Genomic DNA, 20727 nt, shown 5'->3' on the forward strand with positions numbered 1-20727 from the left:
ATAATAATAATAATGATATGAAGAACAATTATTATTATAGTTAATAATATTATTATCTATAATCATTATTCATAAATATTTCAATAGATCACAGCATTTGGTGGTTTACTAAATTGCAAAAGGCTAGCTCACGCATAAATTCTGATTATAAATATTAGATATTTCACATGTGCATGTTTTTCAGAACAACCTGAATTTAAATGTACATATACTTATATATGAAAAATAAAAATATATGAATAGTATTTATTATAGATGTATTATTTTTTTACAGAATACATCTTGCATACAGTACATGAGATCAATGATATACTGTGTGTGTGTGTGTGTGTATATTATAATATATATATCTCATTAAACCACAATATTGGTGATTTAATAAATCGCAAAAAGCTATATCACGATTATTCATATCTAAATGCTGAGTGTGTGTTTGTTGTTTGTGTGTGTGTGTATTGTGTGCCATGCTTTTGTTTGTTTGTTATTACTTTATTATCTTAAATATATTTCCATATTTATTCAATTCGGTCACAGCATTTGCTATTTTAATAAATTGGAAAAAGCCCTGATTGATCACTATAAACTGTGCACCTCTATTTAAACACAAAATATTAAATTAAAAACTGTTTATGGGTTTCTGCTGGGCTAAAGATCCCTCATGCTGTGGTGACATATGAGACATCCTCATACACACAGGACAGTAAAGGTAGCATCTCACCTTAAGAAGTGCTCCAGCTGCATGTAGAGATACCTGATCAGGGAGCGACGAGCAATGATTTCAGCGTGACAGTCGTTGAGCGCCAGGCCACGGTCGCTCATATACTCGCCGTTTATACACTTGGTTCCTGTGGAGACGCAGATGACCTGAGCGTCCTTGACATCAGTGCCTGAGTGAAACACAAGACATTCACTCTCACCTGAAAACTACTGCACTGAAGTCTACGAATGTAGAATCATAAGAAACGTACAGATTCCTTGATTTCATTATCGATTCTTTCATTAGTGATTGAAACAAGTCTCATCAGTAACTGATTCATTGGGCTAATGAGTCTTTTTGATTCACTGGCTCAGAGAAATTTGGCGGGAGAATGCAGATGTTTGTTGTTGCGGGTTTCTTTTTTCTTTTTTTTTTTAATGGAAACATTTCTGAATAAGATGTCCTCGATTCTAAATCCGCTGCAGAACTCTACCTGTTGTCATGACAACACCAGCCAGAACTTTCCGTCGCGCATGTGGAGACGTGAAGTTGTCAGTGAGCTCGCTGAATTTGTCCACTACCAGACGAGAAACGGCATCTGCAAGGACCTGGTGGAGAGCATATGGATATTAGACTTCACATCAGCAATGCATGAACACACATCAGTATATTCATGATGTTGCTACAGGCAGGCATGGGATATTCAGAACAGTATACACATCATGGCTAAATTCAATATTAAGTTATAAAAACATGCTCCTTGTCTTATTTGTTCAAGACCCATGGGTACGGAAGGCCATTTCTATCACAGGATAAAACTGGATTTTTTTAAATTGCATGATATAAACTTAGGCAGAATTCTGACCTTTATTTTCACAGAATTTTGCAATTCTGTCTTTATTTCTCTGCATTATCTCTTAATTCTGTTTTTGTTTTGTCTGTGCCATGAAATAAAAAAGGTAAATGTAACATGTAAACTGTTCATTCTGAGAAGAAAAGTCTGAACTGTGAGAACAAAAGTCAAGTTTTATGACTGTAAAAAGTATTATCTTGCAATTCTGAGTTTATATCTGGCTATTCTAGAGAGGAAATATATTTGTGAGATAAAAAAAACAAACAAAAAAAAACCTTGTTTTAATCTCTTTGCAGAAATAAGCTTTATATACTGTAGATGAGTATATATGAGGGTTTTATCTTCTCTCCTTCAACCAACTTGCTTTAATTTGTAATATCCACTTCTCATAATACAATCAATTCTTGATCAAAGCTCAAGGCTCTACATTTTTTATTTTTGAATATGCAGTTCCTCTAAGAAAAAACTGAACAAAGTGAAAGTCTAATATAGAGTTTTAACATAATACACTGATTTTTAATGGAACAAGCACAAATTTGATTCCACAGAAAATATTTCAAAGAACCTGCCCTTCTATGGATGTCTGTAAAGCAAAATTTACAGCAGACCTCAGATTCACCTTCTGCTGTTGCAATATAATATCAATATTTCATTGAAACCCTTCTGCTAACAGTGCCCTCCACTTCACATTCTTTAAGCTCTCTGTTAATATGCTGGAAAATGATTATGCCAGGGAAAAATCAATGGGCGAAAGGGCAAGAATTAGAGACATTAGTCTAATATTACTTCCCAAATACTTCGGAGTCACTCGGCCGGAGACGGCTAATGGGAGTTTTAAGTGGAGCGTACTCTCAATATATTATCAGAAGACAGTGAAATCTCCCACCGAAAAGAAGCCTGCGTTTTACTCTCATGATAAGCACACTAGTTCCCACCATCATCTTTATTTGCTTTCATTTCCCATTAGCCCCTGAGGAACAGATGACAGGAAACTCAATGGCCAACCAGTCACTGACAGATTTCACAGGACAGAAACCTGGAAAACTAAGAAAGTGGAAAAAGGAGGCTAATGCAGAAAAAAACTAACAAAGACAAATAACATTCTTGAGACAATATAATACATTATATATTAATATATTTTTACAATCTGAAAACTAAAAATGAATTATGGTAATATTGTAGTAATATTATCTATAAAAATCTAAGATATAATTAATAATTTTAAGTGGCCGTTACAAGTAATGTTCTAAGTAATGGTATACATCAAAATATAATGTCATTTTATGATTATTTTATAAATATTAGATAATTTTATTATTAGCTATTAAGTGCTTTTAAAATATAATATATATAAATGTCATTTTTTAATATAATCCAATTATTACATATAATTATTAATTATTTAGTATATATAAAAAAAGATTTATATATAATTTTTATATATAACCAGATTTATTACATTATATGATATATTTAAAATAGGCATTACCACAAGGTTATTAAAATGCAGCATTATCTTTTAGATTTACAACAAAAACTTGCACTGTGACATAAAACACTACTTTACTAATTACAGTACTCAGAGCATTATATACACTGCTAGATTATTCAACCGTCCATTCTGGACACGAGGTCAGTCTGTGCTGCCACACTCAAGTCCAGGAAAAACATGCATGAAGCGTGACGCAAGTCTGTTTAACCTCTCGCCATCTGGCTAAAGCAAATACACCCATCCACCTCGGGTCTCATATTGACATCATGTTAAATATGTGGCTATCAGATTAGGGATGGATAATGGGGTTTTGCATTCATGGCGCTGTATCTGTCACGCAGACAGACAGCCCAAGAGCCATCAGCATCAGAGACAGGACTGCTCTTTAGTGGACAGGTAGTGGGCAGGCTCAAACTACATTTTCTTGTTTTGACATGGTTCAGAGGAAGATGTTAATTAAGATCGGTCGCTTCCAGGCCTGGCCTTATCTCAGAAGCAGGATTACAGAGGATTTGAGAAATGTGTAAATAGACGTCTTCTCACACAAACACCAGTCGTTGTTGGTCATTTTAGCTCACTGTGTTGATTCACTGGCAGAAGTGAGATATTGAATATGCATGACATATAACCAATGCTTAGCTAGTGACATGACATTAAGCAACATGGTGAACATCATTTGGATTATTATTTGGCCTTAAGACAAGTATCATGGTCTTTCTTTGTCTCACAACTTGCAAAAACACTAAAAGAGACTCGAGTCATGATTGGTAACTTTGATTCATTTGAAACAAACGAATCAGTTCAGGCTAATTAAGCAAATCAATGCAGAATTTCAGCAATTTGTCTGAATCACTCAGAAAAGCTCAGTCTCAGCATGAGAAGTTATTATATATATATATATATATATATATATATATATATATATATATATATATTAAAACATTTTAATAAAAATGTATGAAGATGAATTAATAAGTGCATTTATGTTGGTATATAAGTATATAAATGAAGATTCTCATCAAATGGAATAAAAATTGAGAAAATGTAATATCAAAATGCTATATCACTCAATCCATCTAAATATTTGAACAGAGCTCAACTTCATTTCCATTAGGCTTTGTTCCTAATGAAGACGGCCATTTGTGCCGGTTTTGCGCATCAAGTTATAAAGGCTTAGATTATGATCTCTGATAAACTTAAACGGATCAGAAACTTCAATTAAACACTATGAGATGTAAAGGACCGATTTCTTATAGTCGTCAGACTGTTACAGATCTGATCCAATCAGACCTTATCAGCCAGTCTGGTGTGTGTGCTAAAGGAAGTCACAGTTTTTAAAGTTTTTATGTTTTTAAAGGTTGAAATGAGGTTCAATATTAAAGTCTGAGTTTGTGAAAATATTCACTTTTATTAATCTATAATTGAAATGCAATCTTCTTTAACATTTACTTACCAATCGAGGCCTGCATATCTCTAGGGTATAGATGAGCCATTACTATTTAATAATTAAATCATCTTTCAAAAACTTAATGAATAAACTAAAAGGTTAAAGACCCTTTGAGATAAATGGGAGTTGATGGGTCTATGTTGTGTTATTTCTAGCTGTTTTAATGCTAGACTCCAACCTACATCTATTTGGTTTTCGCATTGCATCTCAATGGTTAATTTCATAGTTCATCTAATGGCTTTTGAACATGGTTGCTGTGAATTAACTCTTATAGGGACAGTTCTCCAAAAATTTAAATTCTGTCATCATTTACTCACAATCATGTTTTTCCAAACCCATTAGACTTTGATTAATCTTTGAAACACATTTTACTCACATCAAAACCAACTGATATACTTGTAGAACTGTTCTGGACTGTTTTCGATTATAAAGGGTCTGTGCATGTTTCTCTCCTGATCCAGGCGAGATGACCTTTTCACTAGAGAAAACAATATTATGGATAGAGGACTGGTCTTTAAGCTAAAAGCAACAGTTTCGAGTTAAAAACGTCTTGGTAAAGGATTTGTTTATTAAAAACATGTAGCTTTTTGACACACAAGACATTAACTGATGGACTAAAGTCGTGTGGATTACTATTGGATCATTGGAATGTTTTGGCTGTCTGCGACGGTACCTGTTAACTGCAGAGGATACATAGGTGAGCAAGTAATGTAATGGTAAATTTCTCCAAATCTATTTCAATGAAGAAACAAACTCATCTACATTATTGGCTAAGCAAAATATGGGGACGAACAATTCCTTTATTAAACTTTTTGGATGTTTTGGTTGCCTGGACTTTCACTGAAGGGACCGTAAATGACCACAGAACTTTCATTTTAGGGTGACCTATACATTTGTCATTACGTGTATCCTAGTTTTCAGGCCAATATGAAAGTATGAGGTGGAGTTCTCTTACTTGCGGCAGGTGCAGCTGTAGCCCCTCTCTTGGGATGGGTTGGCGTGATGGGGTTTGGTCCAGTTGCATGTTGAAGAGCGCTGACAGAGCTGCCTGGGCAGCCCGAGCTTTAGCAAGTTTCTTATTTCGTCCCGAGCCCTCAAATGTCTGCGTGTCCACGGTCACCGACATCACAAAGTTCTTAGCGTGGCTCTCCCCGCTCTCCGACACAAACTCGTATTTGAGGCCCGGCCGCAGCTCGTTGAGAATCATGACAGGGTTTTTACCATTGGTTGAGGAGGTGAAGGAGGAGGGCAGTGGCAGCGGCGCCTGCACGAGGCTGTTCGTACCTGGTGCTTGGGGCACGGGATACTCTCCCAGCGGTTTTAAGGAGCCGTTTCCGTTGGAGCCCAGAAAAAATGTTTCCTCAGACAGTGCCGGCGTCTCAAACCCATTGAAGAGCATGTCAGGGAAGTCAGCCTGGTCGGAGGTGAAATCCGTGTTGACGGTGAGAGTACGGCCCATGGCCATGTGCGCCTCGGATGCGTTTGGGAACTGCACAAAGGAACGCAAGGCCTTTTCAGCGGCGTTTAACTTGGCCTTTTTCTTCGTAGGCCCCGAACCCTCGAACAACTGGCCGTTAACCTCAACGGTCATGACGAAGACCGGCGCATGGACCGGGCCGGTCTGCGAGAGCAGCTTGTACTGCAAACCCGGTTTTATCTCGTTCAGCTGCATCAGGGCGTTCTTGGGCAGAACCGGCCCTGGTGTTTTCTTACGTTTCTTGGGTCTGAATTTGGAATGCGCGTGGCCATTGTTGCCCTCCTCCAGGGGCCGCTTGCGACCCCCTCCTCCACTACCATTGGGGAGCTGCTCCACCAGGCCAGCTCCCTCCTTAGAAGAGACGTTGTCCAGGTTTCGGTTTTCCTTTACGTCGGTGCTGCATGAACCTGCGGTGCCCAGAAAGAGTAACTTACAACGCCTTCGTTGCAGGATCTTGTAAATGTAAAATTTATAGATTCCTTTATCTTTCTTTGTACCCGAACAAGTGATGTGTGTTCTTTTTGTTGTGTGTACTGAGGGATTCTAACATGACACATTTTTAGACTATTCTTGTGAAAAATCATTATGAGAGAAATTTCTGAAATGACACTGAAATAAAAAAACCAAGAAAAAAAAAACAGATTAATTAACATAATTAAGGAAGACCATGAGGTATAAAATCTAAATGATCATAATCATTAGTTTAATTTAAAGTAGTTTCAGTTTTGCAGGCAATGGCCCATGTGGAGTCAATCAATCACCTCGTTGGAGATAAAATATGTATTAATGGAGAACAAAAGCAAAGCTTTAAAAAGACTAACAGCTGCTTAAAAAGGCTCTTTCTTAGGGATGACAAATGCACTTTTTCAGGCCCTTTGATATAAATAGAAGTAAAGAAAAAACAATAAACTGGGTTCAAAATTAAAAAGTTACATATTTGTTAAGTTTTTAGTATGGCTTTTTTTCTATCAACCTATCAAGCATTATATTTCGACCCAAAAATCAAAATAAAGAATTAATAACTAAAAAAAATAATGGATACCGCTGTCAGATCCTTAAACACACACAGACAAGCCTATGTGTAATTATTAGGTTTAGCACTTTGTGTGGATGTCATTTTATATTTATGTAACAGTGCTTTTCACGCCTTAAGGTTTTAGAAATCAAATTAAATCAACACTGGTACAGTATAAAAATATAAAAAATAAGTCAACATATTAAATTGAATGCATTAATGAGTTAACCTGGACAGGAATATATATATATATATATATATATATATATATATATATATATATATATATATATATATATATATATATATATATATATATATATATATATATATATATATATATATATATATATATATATATATATATATAATCAATTAATAAATGAAATAAAATAAAAGTGCATTATTAATATATTATTTTATTTTGATCTTTGGGTGAAATAGAACCTGGAAAAAAAAAATTTCATGAGACTTCTCATGTGTTTATATTTACAGGTCGTAATACGCAGATGAAACACACACCATCATGTTCAGTTCACAAAGCTGATGGAACGTTTGCTAAATTTTCATTTATAACATCCTTCAGCAAAAGCTCGCTAGGTTACTGCTTTCAGTGCTCTGGTAGAGAGAGAATAGCATCCGTGAAAAGTAGGGGAACAGAGTAAGAGCTCTCTGCAAACAGTAGGAACAAGAGGGTGGGTGCAAAGCAGGATGAGAAATAAAATGAAGACATCTGAGAAGAGAGAAAACATGGCTGGGACAAGAGAGAAAACATGGAGGAGAAAGAACGAAAGAGAGAAAAATGAGAGAGAGAGATACAAAACAGTCTGGAGCAGAATCTGAAAAATCAAAACCCTTCTTAGATGTGTGAATGCACATATCCACACACACACACACACACAAGAAATCTTCAGCTCGTGTAAACAATTTGACCACATGTGATCAATTCTGCCGTTAATGATGGAAAGCACTCTTGCTAAAACCTAGTGAGCTGCCTACTTAGGTGGCATTTTAAATCATCATATGCCACCCAAAAGGGAGTTTCATAATTCACTGCGACAAATTCTATCCACTCTTATAATACATTCAGAAACAAAAAGTATCAACAAAACATGCCATCAATTAAAATGGACAACTTGACACAATATTTGTATTTGTTGTGTATTTTAATGCTTTTAAGAGTCAAATCATTCATTCAAATCTGTGCTTTGTGTGAGGACCCCTACTAGTATGATGCTACCCATCTAGAATGTTACAAAAGTGAGGTTCAATTTCAATTAAGATGTAACCATAGAAGTAGACAGCACATATTTCTAATTATCTGTGAAATTTACTAGCAGTTTCTGAGTGAACATCGTTCCTACTCCAATGTTTTTTCCAGTGCATGCACCACCAAACACGTGCAGATGCACAGACAGCTTAAATCACATAGAAACAGAATTTTTTCCTCTAGAGCCATAAACTTTAAATGTATATGTCCAGTAACAGTGAGGCGCACTGGCTACTTTTGTGTGCATAAATAATGTCAAAAATATGCATATTACCGTCGATCCTGCCAAGCAATGAATTGCGGTGTATAATCCTATAGTTTCCTGCTCCTAACATCTACACCTGATAGAGAAATATTCACCGTCACAGGTAGAAAGCTTCTGAATATCAAGTATGCTTATCTGCAGAAAATCTAAATAAGAAAGCGTCCGCTTCACTAAAGACCAGTAATAAATGACGGGACCCTCCATTGTCAGTGGCTCTGAACAGAAGCGGCTGAGTGACGGGACAATAGAGGGTTACATTTCCTCTGGGTTAACAACTCTTCCAGAACCTTCTATTCACAGCACTGGTGAATGAAGAGGAACGAGACACGGAGAGAACGCTGCGTATTTCATGATCTGATCAGTCTTCTTTGATCACGTACAAGACTAATGAATCAGGGAATGCAGCATTTTTATGATATACTCACAGTTTGATGGTTGTTTTAAAACACTGTTTATTAGTGTTTTACAACAAATGTAACCTTTTTTATCTATAATATGTTTACAATTATTTAGCTACATTTAAAATTTGAAATGGCAAAAGAAAGTACATAAAAGATGCTTAAAGTTATAGTTAACCTCCAAAAAATAATATTATCCCATCATTCACTCAGAGTTATCTAATTTTTATGCCCTTAAAACAAAAGTTAAAGGGGTCCAATGTAGTTATCTTTTTTGGGTGAACCATCTCTTTAAACAAGTTTTAGGAAGTCATTTAAAATTATTTTCATTATTATGTTTTCTGGTCATATATTTTAAGGAGCATGCTCTGTAATTTTTTACTTTTGAATACATGGTCAAATGAACAAATATTTCAATGTTCATATTAATCTAGGACATGATTGTCAACCACAATTTGTTGTTTTTGTTATTTCATAGACTATTAGATGCCATTTCAGTCAGATGAAAACATACTACAATCATCAAAACTAAGTTATTTTTATCAAAAGACAAATAAATAAATAAATAAATAAAATTGAATTGTGGTTTGCATGGATTTTTATATTTTTCAACTCCATGCCAGGTAATTGTGTGTGCTTTCATGGCAAAACACTTGATTTATAAAAATGTAAAATCAAAACTAAAAAGACATTTAAGACCCATTTTCCCCAAATATTCTAAAGTTTGGATTAACTTGATTTAAAAAAAAAAAAAAAAACTATTAATGGTTTTACAGAATAAAACAATTCTCTCATAGGAGTAGACAATTCCAATCCAATAAAAACTATGTTTGTTAGACAGCTCATACAGGAGGGTTTCCGAATGGACTGAAGATGCAATATAAAAATTCTGGCAATGTTTAAACCTCGTATCAGCTGGGATTGTTTCGGAGTGAGGGGCGTAGAACTTTTCTTGAACTGTTCACTAAGAGACACATTAGTTAAGGGGAGTGTGCCGGACTCGGTGTTTAGTGAAGGGTTCGGGGTTCAGATACAAGCACTCACTCATGTTCTCCTCCTCATCAACATCCATGGTGGTGAAACGCCTCGACTGGCCCTGCGCTTGCTGAGCCATGGCCACACCTGACAGAAACACAGACACATCATCATTAGCGCCGTCTGCTAAAGTGAGCTAAATAACTATAATCACAGTTACTTTAGCTTAACCTTGGGGTCAGGGATTTGTACAACGTGATGGATTTATTTATTTCAGGATTCTTTCATGAACAGAAAGTTCAAAGAACAGCATTTATCTAAAACAGAAATCTTTCATAACATTATAAATGTCTTCAATGTCACCTTTGATCAACTTATTTATTGAAAATCATTTCGAATTCAGACTGAACCCCCAACGATGAATCAGAAAAATCATTCAAACTGATTTGTGAACCAATTTGACTGATTCAAACAGATTCAACCGAAAGTAATCGACTCAAACGAACAAATCATTCACACGTGTGACATACGTTTGATTCTACACATAAGCAAAAACTACAGCATTAATGAAAAATGTACATGACTTTTCTCTGTTTGGAAAATACAATTTAAAAATTCCCCCATACTACCAAAACCGTTTCCATGCCTGCGTGAACCATGTGAATGGTAAAGTGACAAATTCAAGAAAACAAACACAGTCCCCTCCAAATCTTTAGCCTCACTAAAAATTGACACTTTACCATAAGATCTGGTGTTGCACGTGCCAAAGAGAGAGCATTGGCAGTCATATGATGCCTCTAAATAATGGCATCATGCATCCCAAGCTGCTTTAATTAGACAGGTGAGTGGAGCAGTGCGAACAAGAGGAAAAGAAGAGGACAAGAGAGGTGAGAAGAGGGCAGAAATGAAAGACGAGAGCAGAGAATAGGATAGAAGAGGAATGAAACACCATTGACTGGGAGGTTAAGCCTACAGTAAGTGTATAAATATTCAGCAGGAGAAACTAATCTCTGAGCGAAAGGGCCGTGCTTGACAGGCCGTAATAGCAGGAGCAGTCTATTGTGACTTAATATCCATTCGATTAGACCTCATCTTCAGCTGCCTCGGAGGAAAAATACAGTTATTGACATCAATGGGCTTTTAGTCCCCTTGACACAGATGCCGCTTGAGCTCAGGTGAAAAATACAACACAAACACATGAGGAAAATACAAAAAAAAGAGCTCATAATAGAGTGGAGGGCTGCGTTGACTTGAGGCTATAGTGAAGTGGCTTTTATACAGCGATGTGACACAGAGCCGATATGGAGAGCTTCTAGATTAACTGAAAGAATAGACGCTGTCCAGGAAATAATGTCAGTATTTCTGCTATGTCTTTCTTCATAGAAACATTTTAAAAAGGGATAAATTGACTTTCTGCCATTATTTACTCATGTCGTTCCAAAACTGTACGACTTTCTTTCTTCTGTGAAATACAAAAGGTACATTTACAGTAAAAACATTTGAACTATAGGAAAAAAACAAGAAAAAACCCCCACTGTTTATCAAATTCAAGTTCTATGACAAATAAGGATGCCCTAAAAATGAAAAGGGGAAATCTATCAAGTGTTCAAGTGTTTACATACACCTTGCACAATCTGCAAAATATGAATAATATTACCAGAATACGAAGGGTCATATAAAATGCTTTTTTATTAAGATCTGAATAAGATATTTCACATAAAATATGGTTACATAACATCCACAAGAGAAAATAATAGTTGAATTTATAAAAATCACCTCTTTCAAAACTTGCTTGATTCTTAATACTGAATACTTCCGATTTATGAATTTGAAGATCAGAGAAAGCTGAACTTATTTTGTCTTCTGGCAAAGATATAAGTATATTTTGTAACTTCTGAAGGGCAGAACTAAATAACAATAATAATACATTTCATTTATAAATCAAAAGTCACTGTCAGTAATAACTTAATATATCATGGCCATAAAAATAAACTAATAAAAATGAATGATGACATAGACCAAACCATTGAGCAACACCTTCACCTATCAGTCCTAAAGCACTGGCGCTCTATGTGAGATGGAAAGCCATAAAATCCTATGAAAGCCAATACAAAGCACATAAAGAAGCCAATCACAGCTCTCTGCCTTTGCTCAGGCCCATTCTTCACGGGCGACACTTTCTTAAGATAAACTAAATGGACTAATTAATCTGGTCTAATGGTGGGTGACAGCAAATATGCTACCACAATTATTAACCTATTAAAGATTAATATTCTATAAGAAAATTGAAAAGAGTCAGGGGACTGATGTTGAGGGAGCATTTGTCTGAGCAAAGCTGAAATTTCAGCAGGCGTCAAACAGTTCCTTGATTTCTCTCTGCTCTTTTCTGCTCTTGCTGGTCAGCTAATGGTCTACAGGGTAATGAGCGACTATGGGACTCAGGCTCGTTTTTGTGTGTGTTGCTTTTGATTTAGCTTCCTCTGCTGTTCTCATTTGCCCACAAATCCATAAACAGCATTGGAATTGGCTTCAATCTACAAGTGGTAGACACAAAAGCGCGGGAAGGGTGTCGTGACAGCATATATATATATATATATATATACATATACATATACATATATATATATATATATATACATATATATATATATATATATATATATATATATATATATATATATATATATATATATATATATATACATACACACACACACACACACACACACACACACACACACACACACACATATATATATATATATATATATATATATGTTGCCTATGTAGCTAATCAGCCACTAATGTCACATTAATTTCTGTTAGGACCATAGAAGCTCACCATGGGTTGGACCAGATTCACAGACTCAAGAGTAACCACTAGAAAGGTGTTAACACTGGAACCCAAGCCGTGTCACATTTGGCTAGGTTCTGTGGGCTCTCAGGGCAGCGAGAGGAGATTACAGGATTTCCTGTTTGTACAGCTGTGTCATGTCCCTCTATCTCGAAAGTACACACAGTTCAGAGATAGATGAACTAGCAGCTGGACACACATCAGTTCATTAATGTTACTAGTCAAACACACAAACAGAGACCAGCATCTGTTGTTTCAGAGGATCCCAAAACCAGCTTAGGGCTTTTAAAATCCCAGCATGAATTTCTCAGAGCGAATCATCTCAGGAAACTGTTTCTGCAAAAACAGAGAAACCGCAATCCAATATGAAATCAAAAATAACAAACCTCTGCTCGTGTGGCTGATGCAAAAGTGCAGGACTGTGAAACAGTTATCTGGAAGATGTACATGCACTCACTGATTTGTTTTTCTTTCATCTCGCATGGCTGTGTGGAGGATATATTCAATACATCTCTCTCTGTGTCTGGTTATAAGACCATAACACTAGAAAAATAAAGCTCTCTTCTTTGGATAAATGTATTTGCCAATGTATAAAAATCTATATGTAAAATAAAGGTAAGAACCAAAGGCATTATGAAAGGCAAAAATTTCAGTGAATGAATATTTCATAATTACACACACACACAAAAAAACACAAGGGTGTGTAAACAATGATCATTTTTACAAACTGTCCCTTTAAGTAATCTTAAATATATATAAATATAAAAAAACTGTTTGTGCGTCTGTCACTGTATATGAAACTTGGAAAATCTTTGCAGTTTGCACCATTATTTTATGATTACATTTCACATTATATCTTCATAAAAGCAAATTTGACAAAAGATAGTATTGCTAAATAAGTTTAAAGTAGGGGTGGGTGATATGGCAAAAATATATTTTAGATAGATTTTTTTTTCAGGGAAATGACGATTTACAATTTCATCACTATTTTTTTGTATTATTGGTTTTAATATTTTGCAAGTTGTGTGAGCAGTACAGCCAAACTAATTTCCCTATTTTATAAACAAAGCTTTACAAGTTAACAATATACATACATACATACATGCAGTGTATATATGTATGTATGTATGTATGTATGTATGTATGCATGTATGTATATAGTGTTGTCACTCTACCAAAATTTCAGTATTTGGTACCGATACCAGTGAAAATCCACGGTTCTCGATACCAATTTCGGTACCAAAACAAAACACTAAAATATGCTAATTAAAAAAAATAACTTTTTTAGCACTAAAAATAAAACCAATGCCATTCTTTATACTTATTTACAATTGTGTTTAAAGTTTTTCTACAAGTTATATAATTATGAAAAACAGTAAACAAATTTCACCCAATTTTAATTTGTCTTTTAATTTATGAAATTTAAACATTTTATTTTTGGTAAATAAAGGGGATTTGCTATTAAAATTAAAACATGGAAGAAATATAGTCATTTATTTATTTAAAAATGTAGGCAATTATGTAGGCAATAACTCAGTTTACTATTTGACTAATTTACTGAGGTGGCATCGTTGTTAACTTACAAAAATGATGATAATTTGGTGGATAATTTACATTTTTCCGTTAATAACAGGTAGTGTATTCCGATGTAAAATTAACAGTCGTCTGAGGACACTCTACAACCATCTTATCTGACTTCAAAACGCTGCTTGAGCAAGTGTCAAGATACTAAAAGTAGGCTAATAAATACATAATTATGAACGTTTATGTGTGTTTATTTTTGTTCTCAGTACGTTATTTTAATAGCAATTAATGATTATGAACATAAAAGCATTACAAGAAATATATATATTATTATTACTATATACCATGGATGAAACCACAAAGCTGACGCGGAGGTATGTATAACTGCAATATAAAGTAATTTTGAGTATTATTGCTATTAGTAGCTATTATTTTCTAAAATTAGGTACATGTAATATAAAAGTACATATGGCAATGTTTTTGCAAACGCTCCAAGTCTCACGCGCAGGCTATAGGTCACTGTCCGAATCCACTCCTTCCTTATATAGTGAACTCAACTGCCATACATTAAATAGGGATTAGTGAATGAGGGAATTCCCTTCCCTTGAGTTGTGATGTTCGACTTTTTTTTTTTTTAACTGTCCCTGTGGTGTTGAGCAACTACAATTCATTTTAATCCTATACATTTATATTATAATTTATTTAAAGTGAATAAATTGTAATGAAAAATAAATAAAATAGATAAAGTAAATCGTAAGTGGAAGTGCATCCGTCAATTCTGTCATGAGCATACATCAGCAGTTACACATGTTTAGGGGAATAGGGCATTATTAATATACCATGTATGGTGGTATGTGCTAGAAATGGGTAAACCACTATCAGTGAGTCTGCCCATGGGGTGTCCCACATTGTCCCTCAGAAACATACCCCTTGTCCCCCCTTGCTTATTAGCAGGTGGTCACCCTAGCTGGAAGGGCAAGGAGTAGCAACAGGACAACAACACAGAGACTTGACAGGTCCGATTGAAGTGCTAACGGGATATTTTACAGGAAAATACCCATCCATTTGTGAACTGTACATGAGACTTCAATGACTTGTAGCTTCGGAACTATTCTGAAGTGTAGGCGCTCACAAAACAAACAAGGTAGCCGAAGTGCGGCAGCAAGTCTCCGTTGGTAACGTTACTCCACTATTTGTTGGGAATTTCATATGGATCCAAACCATTAGTGCCGATTTTGTCCACATACCGGTCCCTGGCATCCATATTTAGCGTATCCCTATAAATCCCACAACCTTTTCACGATTTTACCATCTTTTCTCTTTCTCGTAACTCTGCTTCTTCTCGTTCGACTTCATGTATGTTTACATTCGCGAGGCTGCCGGCAGGACCGCCACATCCCAGAATGCAACGCGGCGCCCAAGCCCTATTCTAAATGAACTCCATTATTTTGACAGGAGAAGAAAACAAAGAATAGTTTACATATAGCGTGTCGATTCAGCGTGGTAAGACTCTCGCTCTCTCTCTCTTTGCATGTGTGAGAAACAGCGCTATCAGTAAAGTGAAGGTGAGTCGTGCGCCTTCACAAAGAGTTTACAGAGCATCAAATAACTTTACAGGTGCGCTGTGCGTCCATTGAGATGAACTGAAAAGTTCAGATCGCTTGATGGAGAGAGAACTCTGAAGCTCAGATGCTGAAATTAATGCAAGCGTCATGCGCTTCAGTCTATGTAGTAAACAAACCCGCACGTCTCTGCCATTCATTAATTCACACAGAGACGCACAGAACACGGATTTATATTCCAAACAATATGCGGCTTAACATTTACAGATACTGGTCCATATGGAGATTTGATTTGATTAATTTATGCTCACTTTGACAAATTCCATGAATGTCCATATTAAAATGTAAGTTTCATTTTCATGACTGGATTTTGAGATTCCGTCCTCGTTTTCTGCTTCCTGGAAATCATAGCGCTGAACCGGGTTTGAACGGGACCTCGGTACTACCGGTACTTAAAGAAACCTGGTACAGTCACATTTAAAAAATTTTAGTGGGCCTACCGACTTGGTACTGAAGTACTGGGTCTTCTGACAACACTAATAAATATATATAAATAAATATATATATATATATATATATATATATATATATATATATATATATATATATATAATTAAACATGCAGTATGAATGCTGTAACAGTGTCAATATGAGCATCAAAATGAATTTTCACCACACTAGCCTGAGGGAAGAGGTGAAATCAAACTCACACAAGTGATATTTTCTGGTTTGCACACTGCTCCAGTGGAAACATGCATAAAGAGATGATTTAGCATTCCCCCCTTTCAGTTCTTATCTTTCAAAGATGCGATTAAGAGCAAACTGATGTGCTTTTCGGAATGAAAGCATGTTTGACGAGCCATGGGCGGCTCTTAATGAAAGAGGAAGAAAAGAAAGGCTATTCACCCTGAGAGTCTTTAATGCCATCAGCAGGCACACATTCAACTGAAGATGGTTCTGCAAGAGTTCAGATCTCTGTGTGAGTGTCTTATAGGATACGGATATCCATCTGCAGAGTCAACATCACAGCCAAATGAGGATGAGCGCATTCACTGTGATCTGCCACTTCAGAGCCCACTATGTAATTTCAGCAAAGTGGCTTGTGGTTCGTATTGACTGAAAGATGAAGGGTAACACGCCCAGGGCACTTTGGCCCAAACACCTGAGAACATTCTATCGTGTCTTTAACTTTAACTGTGGCTGTCATGTGGCATGCTGTTAAAGAAAAGCAAAAATAAAAAGAGAGATGGTCCCACATGCACATTAAATCACATTAATTTCCACTCATTTCATACTCGGGTTGTGACTAATTCTCAAGTACGGGGTGTTTTGCAGACTTTGAAAAGTCGGTCAGGGTAAAAAGAGGACGTTATCAAAAAAATCTTGTGCTGTGCTCTGAAAGGCACAGAGAGTTCCCGAGGGTCCTTAAGTCTTAAATTTAGTTCAAATTTAAGGCCATAAAAGTCTTAAATACCTTAAAATGGTATAAGAAAAGCTCTCTTTAAAGATTTAAAGAGGTCTTAAATTTGGGGACAGAAAGACAAGACTCGCGATACATCTTAATGTTATAATTACATTTCAAATTGCTACAAGTTCTTTAATTAAATATTGTTTCAAAGTCAAAATGTGGTGTGGCTGTTTTTATATGAATGTGATTCTGAAGGGAATCGACTGCCTAGAGAATGGTTTCATTTAATCTTTCCTATAATTCCTGATAAAGCAGTGCTTATGAGTGCTTTGTGCACAGCCATTACTGGGGAAACCGCTATATTTCTGCTGTTTCAAAAGCTCCACCTAGTGGCAGAAAAACAATTTGGTAACACTTTAGAATAAGGTTCCATTAGTTAATGTTAGTTAATGTATTAATTAACATGAACAAACAATGAATAATACATTTATTACTGTATTTATTCATCTTCGTTAATGTTAGTTAATGAAAATACAGTTATTCATTGTTAGTTCATGCTTATTCACAGTGCATTAACTAATGTTAACAAGCATAACTTTTGATTTAAATAATGCATTAGTAAATGTTGGAATTAACATGAACTAAGACTTATAAATGCTGTAGAAGCATTGTTCTTGCTTAGTTCATGTTAACGAAGGTAGTTAACTAACATTAACTAATGGAACCTTATTCTAAAGTGTTACCAACAATTTGCATCACTGATTATTATAAACGTAAGTGATTTACATTTACAATAAGCCGTACTTCTGTTTTTGTTCCGACCAATGCAAAAACTCACCCATAATAGTATGCAGCAAACATGCAATGTTGTAAATGTGAAAGTCGTGAATGTGTCTTCTAAAAATCTAAACAATTAAGACATTAAGATTTATGTTTTAAATATAATAAATTATGTTTGACTCATCCCTTGTTAAAAATGGTTTAAAGACTGAAATGTGTTTATTTTATAAAAAATCTTTCTTGTGAAAACCTGTATCTGAACTGTACATCATGTCATTTTACTGTTTAATATGTTACCATAGTCAGTTATTATACCCTGCTGCTCATACGTTGTCCATTTTATTTGTGCAGGTCTTAAAAAGGGTCATACAAAGCCTTAAACTGACTTTTTTAAATACCTTGTAAATAGTGAAATACAATTCCTTCCTTAATATTTGTGTTTTGAAAAATGTTTTGTTTGATGTTTTGACTCCTATACAATTTTCTATATACAGTGGGTAATGAAAATACCCCCCCCCCCCTTTAAAATAATAAAATGTCGTTACTTTGTAGCCTGAAATGAATACTGAGTTTTGGTTTAATCCAGCTGTATTTACTTAGTGGAACTTATAACATTAAAAAGAAAGATATAACACCAACATATCATATTTTTTTTTATTTAAATAAAATAATAATAATAATAAAAAAAAAAAAAACAGAATGACTGATTTGGAAAAAGGATCACCCCCCCCCCCCCACCTAAAATCACCTTATCAATGGCACACAAGGCCATTTGGCTTTAAACTGTGATCGGCTGTGCTCATTTTGATGAGCTCAGCATGAAAAGAGCTTTCCTGGAGCTTTTCAGTCCTTGGTAGTGCAACTAAAGCAAACAGTCAACTATAGGTGGCAAAGCACTGTCAAAAGATCTCTGGGATATAGTTGTGGACATGCACAAGTCAGGAGATGAATACAAAAAAATTTTTAACTACCTGTCCACATTATTTTTTAGAAAAAGGCCAACTAAGACATTCTACATGACATGCTAATTTATATATACTCAAGGAAGGAAGGAAGAAATAATATTGTCAAAAACACAAATGTACTTAATATTCATAAACAGGTGCCTCAAAACTTTAACCACATTTGTTACTTTTCAGCATGCACTATAACTGAGCACATTTTCTGCACATAAAAGTGTATAGTCCTCTGTCAGCATGTGTCAAACACAAGCCCTCAGGACAAATAAATTCCGCTCTCCAAATAAATTTAATAATACTGCTGCTGATATGAGTTCATGCTCTCCACCTGCCTGGACGCCAATTATTGTGCTCTAATAGAGCGCCGGGAGGCAGGGTGGCCAAAAGCCCAACATGTGTCAGCCGCTGATGGAACGCACTGCTACCACCAGACCAGAGACTTCAGCACCACGGACAGGGCTTCAGCCAGGAAACCCAGTTGTGTCTAGAAGGGATACAGCTATCGCCAGAAAATAATAATAAATTAATTTTGCTATCTATTACATTTTGGTTTATTAACATCCATACCTACCCCTTACAATGATGCAAATACAGTGATTATTTTAGTTCAGCATGACAAGAATGACGAAATATTACATGCCCATAACCAGCAAACCAATGTAAAACCACAGAACAATGACCTCACTTCACGCAGAAGACATAATGTGATATAAGCATTATTTTGCCTTATTTTAAGTGTGTAGTGTAGTACATAACACCTGCTTACCAGTAAATATAGAAAGTTTGTTCTGAAACACTGAAACTTTCCACTATATGCATCCGAAACATTGACAAATGCTGCCTTCTTAGGTGGCAGGAAGGAAGCAGGAAGGCATCAGGTTCCATTACTTGCATAACTTGCTATTTTTTAAGCATAATTCTTTTTTATAGAGAAGCATAAATTATTTTAAAGAATCCTGAACTGTCTAAAAGTCTAAATAAAAACTAAATGTATTCAAATGGTACCAAATTCAGCCATAAATGTTCAATTATTTTATCTTTTCACTTTATAATTCCATTTCTACGGAAAAATAGGTATTGTGGTCATTAAATATGACCTTGATTGTGTATAAATCTTGGTTATGTCTATAGATAAAATACTAAAAGAAAACAATTATAGAAACTTAAGAAAAAATAAATTAAAAAAGACACTATAAAATTATAAAGAAACAAGATATTGAACACACTTATACACATGAGTGTATTCACCCTATGATACCATTTCTACTGAGAATTAAGCATGGTTATTAAAAAAATATGACCTTGGTTATGTCTAAAGCTCAGTTTAATATATTCTTGAACACTGTGACATTATAGTGCCTAGGAAGCTAAACCAGTTTCCTTCATCAAAAACGACTAACTCACTGTATTTTTTCAGACAGAGTATGGTTCTGAATATTCTCCAGCTTTTGAATTCCACTGTTCCAGCAACATCAAGGTTTTCCAAGCGATGTAAGGGTTTTGAGAAGGCTGGAGCTTGAGCTGAGAGGAGAAACTCTTTTACTGTGTTAGTGGATTTAATAACTGACAGCTGGCTGTTCATCACACTGCACTAGAGTTGAAAGCATGGCCGGCAAGGAGAAAGAGCATGCGGGATGAATTTTTTATATAATAGTTTTATGTGAGATTGCTTTCTACCAAGGAGCTGTAGGACTATGAGGTGGTGAAGATCATCTTCAAACCCATGTGTACACGCAAACAGAAATCATAGT

The 20727-nt window shown here is 35.3% G+C and overlaps 1 protein-coding gene across 3 annotated transcripts in view; it reads right to left on the minus strand.

Moving 5' to 3' along the window:
• LOC113052979 (double-stranded RNA-specific editase 1-like) overlaps positions 1-20727 on the minus strand; it is a 122992-nt gene that overhangs the window by 10013 nt on the left and 92252 nt on the right. For all 3 annotated transcript variants that reach the window (XM_026217541.1, XM_026217544.1, XM_026217542.1), the window contains 4 exons: positions 9959-10036; positions 5445-6373; positions 1191-1305; positions 719-887 (listed from right to left, as the gene is read on the minus strand). In XM_026217541.1, the coding sequence (XP_026073326.1) occupies positions 719-887; positions 1191-1305; positions 5445-6373; positions 9959-10036 (1291 nt within the window). The remainder of the gene's footprint in view (positions 1-718; positions 888-1190; positions 1306-5444; positions 6374-9958; positions 10037-20727) is intronic.

The sequence above is a fragment of the Carassius auratus genome, chromosome 34 (assembly GCF_003368295.1).
Source record: "Carassius auratus strain Wakin chromosome 34, ASM336829v1, whole genome shotgun sequence".
Lineage (NCBI taxonomy): Eukaryota > Metazoa > Chordata > Actinopteri > Cypriniformes > Cyprinidae > Carassius > Carassius auratus.